This window comes from Cucurbita maxima, unplaced genomic scaffold, assembly GCF_002738345.1.
Source record: "Cucurbita maxima cultivar Rimu unplaced genomic scaffold, Cmax_1.0 Cma_Scf00016, whole genome shotgun sequence".
In the NCBI taxonomy this organism is placed as follows: Eukaryota; Viridiplantae; Streptophyta; class Magnoliopsida; order Cucurbitales; family Cucurbitaceae; genus Cucurbita; species Cucurbita maxima.
In genome coordinates, this window is record NW_019272032.1 from 475168 (window position 1) to 483125 (window position 7958).

Here is a 7958-nt window from a genome sequence, read left to right on the forward strand (position 1 = left end):
TTTTTTTTTTTTTTTTTTTTTTTTCTGTCCTTATTCCAGATTTTTCATGATTATTGCCAAAGAGGATATGTCCTAAACAGCCTATAGGGGCAATGTTCACTTAAAAATTGAACAAGATTGAGTATTTGTCTCACTTCTTAGTTATCTGTTTTATAAATTATAAGAAAAAAGGCTTCCATTCATAATTTCCACCTTTTTTGCAGTAAAGCAGAAGCCAATAACATATGTAATGGTCACATACAAAAGAAAAGCAAAACGAAAGGCAGAGACATACAAGGAAAGAAACAGAATATTTACCTTTTCCAAAATCCGACTCTGCCTCTTATTCTCTTTAGCATCTTCCGATTCTGATTCTGATAAATGAAATAAATCCAAAGCATCTTTAGGAAACATACACTGAAAATACAAATAATCTCCTAAATTCAAAGTAGCAACTTGAACAGCATCAGATACAGGCACACTAAGAAGAATCCGAGACAATGGCTTCTCTCCTGCCACCAAAACATCACCACTGTTTATCAGTCTCCAGTAACAGTCGAGCAAACAGCGAAATTAATGATTTTATGTACCAGCAAGTTAATCAAATTTATCTAATCACTTAATTTGGTTTTCCACAGTGGCAGTGCATTGCATAGAGGAATCTTGCAAGAAAAGTTTTGAGCTTGAGGTCATTTCATTACCAACTTGACTTGAAAGCTTGAGCTTCCAAAAGAAATTGGAATGTTCTTAACAAAAAGGAGCTAAAAAAAAGTAGAGAATATTACACATTTATCTTGTGCTGCCAAGGTAAAAAAAATAAGCACAAAGACGAACTGTGTTTCAGGACCACGTCAAAGGGAATGGGGATAGGCATATGGCTGCAACTTTAAATTTTGGAATGGCCTTAAAGTTAACTGATGAAGAATCCAATGAGTTGCAATTTGGCTGATGCATCCATGTGCTCCCACCAATGATCAATCACAAATATGGCCCCCACTCAACTCTTTACAATTCATACTCCCATTATGAAATATTTCCTATTAAATATTAGATCCTCCAGTTTATCTCTATATAATTTAGGAACTACAAAAAAATTTATAGATCTAGATATAAAATTAAAATTAAATTTTTTTTTAAGGATCTAAAATTGAAAGTTCAAATACCTATTAGACTCAGTTTTGGAATGTAACAAACTTCAAATAACATTCATTTGCAACGTCCCATCCACAAAGCACTTCAGGGAAAAGGGTGCCAAAACCCTATTTACTAGGACGAGTTAAGGGAACGTAAGTTATTGGGCTTTAAGGCCGGTCTAAGTCATGAATGAGGTCACCTAATAGAGCAATTATGCAAACAGCACAGAGTGTAGACAGGTTCGTTGATTTAAAATTATCAGGCTCGTGGACTTGTTAAACTAAAATTGAGAGAAAAATTGGGCTTGGGGCTAATGTTTTTAGTTTACCCTCAGCTCACTTTCTTCTTCTACGTGTTTCAATCGTCTCCCAATAGCCTTCTTTCTCTCAAATTCTTGCCTCTCCCTCCCTCACACCTCTGATCTCTCTCACTATCTCTTGCTCAACAACAGTCCCTCACGCTCAAATCTCCCTCTTGCTCGATTCCCTCTTTTCTAGTTGATGTTTGCCCTGGGTTGGTTCGGTTGGAGTCCCATCAGTGAAGGAAAGATTATGGGTATAAATAAAGAAAGCCCTAGCTTAACCCTATGCTTGTTTCTAACTTTGTCACTTTATGAACCCAACGCAAATCAAGCAAAAAAGATAATAATAATCATTCAGAAAACAATGAAGGTAATGGTAAAAATTTACCTTGGCGGAAGAAATGGACAAATAACCATTGGAGGTAGTGGGAAATCCCGGTGGCGTAGGTTGCACGTCGGAAGTTCCGGAAGTGCCGTGAGTCCCGTTTCCCACGGCGTCGTTAATGGAAAATCCAAGCTGATACACCGGCGTACCATCAGGCTTAAAAAGTCCATAATTCCTCTCCGAAGTTGGTCCAGGCTTCATATTCTCATTAAACAAAGCAAAAACATAAATATTGAGGTCCGAGCTCGGCCTCAATGGCGTCCCCTTCTTCTGACAGATGAACTTGAGTAGGTTCCCATTGTACTTCTTTGCATTCTCCGGAGTCGCACCGGCCTCATCTTCGTCTCCCTTCGACGGCCATCCGGTCTCCGAGATGTGAACAGGAAGCTTCTTGTAACCAACAGCGGCGAGCGCATAGTAAACCGCGTCGATCTGTGCGAACAGCATGTTTTCGTAGTGAAGATTCGAGCCAGGATCTAAAATCCCTTGGTTCGGTTGGAAGAGGACGAAATCAAGCGAAACCTGCTTCGGATTCGCCTTGTAAGCGAAGTAAGGATACGCATTGATCAAGAACGGGGAGCCGATCTTGACATGGAAGTCCAAGATTGGGACCAAACAATCAACTAAATCCCTACGGAAGACTCCGGCGGAAGGCGGATACGAAGTTTCAAGTACAGCCAAAGAATGCGCCGTTGTGACGGCCACCTGCTTATCTAGCCCGAGATTCACGAGCGCCGTGTGCACGCTCTGCATCGCCGGTAGTAAATTAGCACTGAGTGAAGTGTCATTGAAGGTTAATACCTCATTACCGACGAAGATTGAAGTGATTTTAGTGCCAGGCAAGTACGCTTGAACATTATTCTTCACCCACTCTTGAGCACAAGCTGGATTCTTCATTTTGGCCAAGTACTCATTTCCAAGTCCGACTATGAACTCCACGCTCGTATTAGAAAATGCGCGAAGAACCTTCGGACTCGCATCGTACAGCTTCACCTTCGTAGCTCCAATCGCTTTCACCAACGGAATTACATTCTCCGGAGCAGGAAGATTGTTCGCAATCTGACCGTAGTTCACTCCAATTGAACTCACCATAACAGGTAGTAACAACAAACCTTCACAAAACAACAAGTTCAAGATACTCTCAACTGAACAACACTCCACAATTTCACAATAATCCACATCTTAAACTAACAAAAAAAAAGCACAAGGTCATGAAATTCCAGATCACCTGAAACCAGAAGTAGAACGGAACCGCATTGCTCGAATCCGAACCTTCTCAGCTCCATGGAGCTTGAAACTTCAGTAGCCTAAAAGTGGAATTCAAAGTCCGAAAATGCCAGTCACTGCACTGCACTGAAGAGTGAGAATGAGGAGCGATCTGAATGCAGAACAGAAACGCCGTCGTCTGGTAGGAGAGTGGACAGAGAGTTGAGTGTGCGGCGGAAGCAAGGTGAAGAGCCGTGCGGGTTGTTGTCATTTGTAGAACATTGATTAAAAAAAACAAAAAAGGGGAAAAAGGAAAAAAACAAAAAGTGTTACCTTTTCGTTTAAACATTTTGTAATAAACCTCACAATTTAGTATAATTCGTTTTTATGAGTTTTATGTATTAATTTTCATCAACTAACACCTAAAATAATCATTTATTAAAATATGATTAATCCAACGTCATGCTTCTAATTTAGGAAATTCAAAATGTTTGAATCTCATTAACTAATGCAACTTCAATATGTATCCAATTTAACAATTAATTCATTTATTAAAATATTTTGTATTAACTTGTTCATCTCTATCTCTTAACTAACCTATTCAATAGGTAAAATAAACGTATTAAACATAAAATCAATAAAAGTATATCAAGATGTCAATTACAAGTCATGAAGTTGTCCATTCCCTCCCCTCTCCCCTCACCTTCACCTCACATTTATCATGTGTCCATGCCTTGTATATCATCACATTTATCTTTTGGGAATCAGTCACAAAAGGGTTCAACTCCCGTATAACCTAATGGCCTGTTTTGAAATCAATGAACATTGAACAAACAACTATCTGTATGATAAACATCATTCTATCTGCAAGCAATTTTCGATGCTGGCCTTTTTAAGACGAAAGAACTAAATTAACAAGTGGCAAGGAAAAAACTAGGAGATGCATTATACTATATCACATACATACTCCATAATAACAAAAGATCAAAAGCTAAAAACAAAATTTGCAGGCGTAGTTTATTTTCCAATTCTTATTCCTTGGCGGAATACAATAAATACAGGGTTTCTACCTGTCAACCGTCATGTCCCGAGGAGCGGCCATCAATTGGAGGAGAGAACCATTTCACCTGCCTGCTGTTGGCACCTGCGGATATGCTCTGAAGGATCAAATCTCACTGCTTTACCACTTCCCTCTCTTCATATCCTCCACGATCATTACCAATTATTAGCCTATACTAAGAGAAACTAAAAAACTATGCAGACATATATCCATCACTTTCGCCAGTTTCCTCAAGGAGTGGCAACGTTTTCCATGGCAAGAGGAGCGATTTCCTCCCCTTCAATTCCAGGTTGACTGTTATCAACTCCCAAGCTCAACAGCAATTTTTCCCATAGCTTGGCTGGCCCCTGCATAAATTACCCAATACAGCGAAATTGTTTCAAATAACATGATCTGGTGATGAGAAAGGCTATTTATTTGTGATGAACTTACCTTCCAAGAGAAATCTTGAGCCATACAGTTCTGTCTCATTTCTTCAAGGGCAGCACTGCCGTAGAGTGCAAGGGCTCTTAGTACAGTTTTAGCAATTGCAGCTGCATCAGCTGGATCAACCGTTTCACACTGGAAAACCACCATCAGGTTCCAATCACAATATGCAACATGAAATCCAAGAGAAAACGAAGAACAAAAAGGAAGCATATGACGGGGATTTGAAACTCAATACTTACTTCAACACTGAAAGCACCCATTTGGAGCCCTGTATAACCGTCAATAACAGTGTCGGCAAGTCCACCAGTTGTGCTTACCAATGGAATCTGTAATTGTAACGTATTAACATTTTCAAGCTACGGTGATAGATGTGCCAACAAAAGTTGGATAACTATCAGAAAGTTCCAAATCTGTAAACTGTAAAATAGTTTGGAAGATAACTGTATGTATAGGAGATTCTTGGCGACTTACTGTTCCATAAGGCATAGCTTGCAACTGGATGAGACCACAAGGTTCAAATCTACTAGGAATGATCAAGAAATCAGCTGCAGCATTTATGAGATGCGCTAAAGGAACGTTGAATTTTGCCACCCCTCTAGCTTTGTCAGGATATTTTATCTCTAGCTCTTCAAGCTGTTTCTCCAAGTACTTCTTGCCAGTTCCCTAGCAGAAAGAACATGGAAATCAACTTTTATCCAAATACAACAGTAATTTGGCAAAATAAATAAGGTACATATATACGTACAAGGACGACCAATTGAACATTTTCATCAATGAACGTTGGAATAGCTGCTGATAGGATATCGGATCCCTTTTGCTCCTCAAGTCTACCAATAAATCCTATCAAAGGGATGTTCCTGTCAACCGGCAATCCAACTTCTGCTTGAAGAGCTTCTTTCAAAAGAGCTTTTGCTTCCGTAACCTGAAAATGAAGTCTGGTTAAGAATTTTTTCAATCAATATAAAAGAAAAATATGAACCCTATCAGTTTAACTTACAGCTTCAGCATTGAATTTTATAGGAATGTATTTGTCGGTGGCAGGGTTCCACTCCTGGACATCCATACCATTCAATATACCAGTAACCGTGGTCAAACGAAGACTGTTATCCAATTCAACACCCCGCTCAACTCCAGAAACAAGCTCCTGAGCATAGTATGGACTAACAGTCAACACTCTGTCAGCTTCCAATATTCCAGCCTTCATCCAATTAATTTTTCTTCCCTTCACAGGTTTTTCATACCTAGAAACCAATATTGCTTAGGAGGACGTATAGGAAGAATGATATTTTCTGAGATGCAGGTTAAATGGAAAGTAATTGATGGCACTCACCCATCAGTAAAGTCAAAGGAACTCTTGAATTGATCAGGCAGATTCAGGAAGGAAAAGTCTGAGAAAGAAAATCTGCCTTGGTAAGCAATGTTGTGAATGCAGAAAGCGACCTGTTAGCATTTAAGAGTCCGATATCAGAACTTGTAATTTTTATGGTCAATAATGATGCTAACAAGTCGACTGAAACGGAGAATACAAATTTGGCACAAACATACCTTGGCACTTGAATAAATTCCCCTTGCTTGATACATGGATTTTAAGTAACATGGAAGAAGAGCTGTGTGCCAATCATTGGCAACGAATACAACATCCTCCCCTGCAATGATTAGCAAAGCGCATTATCTTTCCGAATCATTCCTGGACTATTAACAATTAATTTGAATCACTGGGGAAAAATTAATACACCTACCATATGGTCCTGAAAAGTACTCGCTGCTGTTCAAATTTAGAACCAAAGGCGCCAACAGAGCAGCCTGATGAACACAGGTATTCAATGGTTAAATGTATAATAGATGTTCAAACACTAGAAACCATGTCTCTCAGTGAAGTAAATGAAGACCTAGAAAATAGGGTACTTTTGTGCATGAACTACTTAAAAACGTCATTGACTAAATGAAATTTATAAAAGAAAACTCTTCAACTTTACGAAATGGCACTCAATGAAAGTTAACTAACTAGATTCTATAATTCCATTGGTTGTCTCTATATGACTTTGATGGCAATGAATAGAAACATAGCTTGAACAAGAAAAATCATATGGAGACAAAACAAGGAAAATGTATATATTTTTATTCCTACTATCCCGCTCCTCAAGGCTGAAAAAAAAAAACGATCTGCAAGTAAAAGGAATATAAGATTAGTCACCTGGCACAATAGGCTAAATCGCAACTGATTGTCCTCATAATCCACTCCTGCCTTAGGCCCATATAGTTTAGATTTAGTTTTGCCCCAAACCTGCAGAGATCCTCAATACAAAGCATCAGAAGAAAGAAACAGGCAGAACCATCTATACAGACTGCAATGCGGAATTCACATTACCTTTTCTAGAAACATTGGGTGATCAACAAATACTCGATCAACTCCTCGTTTGTAGCAATGGAAAAACCTTACATTTAAAGTTTGATCTCCAACTTGCATCTGGTCATGTTCATTAAAAAATATCACAAAACTGTTACTTTGTCCCATCCCCACAAAAGGTGTTCGTTTTTTAGAGATGAGAAACTTCTTTACCTCAACTGTTACGTTAGTGTCCCAAGCATCTTTATACTGATCATAGCGAGGAGCTATTGTCATGACACGATGTCCTCTAGCCTAAACGATAAAAGTAGACAATAATTCAGGCCGTAGCAGAAAGTTAAGACAAAATTACATCTGAAAATGAATCGAAAACCTTCACGTACAGCCAATGCTGGAGGCAATCCTCCAAGAACATCACCAAGCCCACCAGTTTTGCTCCATGGAGTAACTTCAGCAGCCACAAGCACTATGTTCATCCCTTGTTCACACACAATTTTCCCAGCAGTTCTACAATTTCCATCAGTTTTCCTACTGGCAGTCCTGCAAATAGCACTCGAAGGGGTTTTCTTCCGCAGCATATCCAAATTGTTCAACGATTTCAATCCCTTGTGAGTTTCTACTTGGTTCTTCAGGCCAACCAGCGATAGGCTCTTTTTGGTCTCTGAAACCGAATGCCCATGACTTAGGATGAGAGAACTCCTCGACACAGAGTTGGAAACAGTCACGGCTCCCATGGACGCCATCCTTGATCTGAAACAACATTAAGAAAAACTGATTCAAGTCAAGTGAATAAATTCACAAATAAAATGTCAAAATACGTAAAAATCCAATTACTTGAGGAAAAATAAATAAATAATGAAATGATTGGTCATGCAAAGCAAGAAAACGTTTCAGAAGTCATCGAAATGAAGATAGCATGCTTATTCTCGCTTAGACCGCTACCGTACAAACTAGTTTTCAAACGATCAAGGAAGAAGACGATGCAAACATAGATCAGAACTCCTTCGGAACAGGAACTCATCCACGAACAAGCATTAGTAAAAAAAAAAAAAAAAAAAAAAAAAAAAAAAAAAAAAAAAAAAAAAAAAAAAAAAAAAAAAAAAAAAAAAAAAAAAAA

At 38.6% G+C, this 7958-nt stretch overlaps 2 protein-coding genes and 1 long non-coding RNA gene across 3 annotated transcripts in view; all 3 read right to left on the reverse strand.

The window, feature by feature from the left end:
• Nucleotides 1-173: 173 nt before the first annotated feature.
• LOC111491117 (glucan endo-1,3-beta-glucosidase 11-like) lies at nucleotides 174-3546 on the reverse strand. The gene is made up of 3 exons (XM_023139880.1): nucleotides 3028-3546; nucleotides 1803-2911; nucleotides 174-491 (listed from the first exon to the last, which is right to left on the reverse strand). Exons 1-3 carry the CDS (start codon nucleotides 3083-3085, stop codon nucleotides 423-425), a joined length of 1236 nt encoding a protein of 411 aa, XP_022995648.1. The 5' UTR covers nucleotides 3086-3546; the 3' UTR covers nucleotides 174-422.
• LOC111491124 lies at nucleotides 643-1796 on the reverse strand. The gene is made up of 2 exons (XR_002719668.1): nucleotides 1529-1796; nucleotides 643-1442 (listed from the first exon to the last, which is right to left on the reverse strand). It is a non-coding gene; the product is annotated as an uncharacterized LOC111491124 (long non-coding RNA).
• Nucleotides 3547-3929: 383 nt separating the features above from the next.
• The window catches only part of LOC111491113 (granule-bound starch synthase 1, chloroplastic/amyloplastic-like), a 4569-nt gene continuing 540 nt past the window's right edge, over nucleotides 3930-7958 (reverse strand). Inside the window, exons 2-14 of the mRNA XM_023139872.1 lie at nucleotides 7225-7591; nucleotides 7055-7135; nucleotides 6863-6961; nucleotides 6689-6778; nucleotides 6234-6297; nucleotides 6040-6140; nucleotides 5825-5934; nucleotides 5492-5735; nucleotides 5240-5416; nucleotides 4966-5157; nucleotides 4734-4820; nucleotides 4498-4626; nucleotides 3930-4412 (exon numbers count right to left, since the gene is read on the reverse strand). Coding sequence (XP_022995640.1) covers nucleotides 4296-4412; nucleotides 4498-4626; nucleotides 4734-4820; nucleotides 4966-5157; nucleotides 5240-5416; nucleotides 5492-5735; nucleotides 5825-5934; nucleotides 6040-6140; nucleotides 6234-6297; nucleotides 6689-6778; nucleotides 6863-6961; nucleotides 7055-7135; nucleotides 7225-7584 — 1851 coding nt within the window. The 5' untranslated portion in view covers nucleotides 7585-7591 and the 3' untranslated portion in view covers nucleotides 3930-4295. The remainder of the gene's footprint in view (nucleotides 4413-4497; nucleotides 4627-4733; nucleotides 4821-4965; nucleotides 5158-5239; nucleotides 5417-5491; nucleotides 5736-5824; nucleotides 5935-6039; nucleotides 6141-6233; nucleotides 6298-6688; nucleotides 6779-6862; nucleotides 6962-7054; nucleotides 7136-7224; nucleotides 7592-7958) is intronic.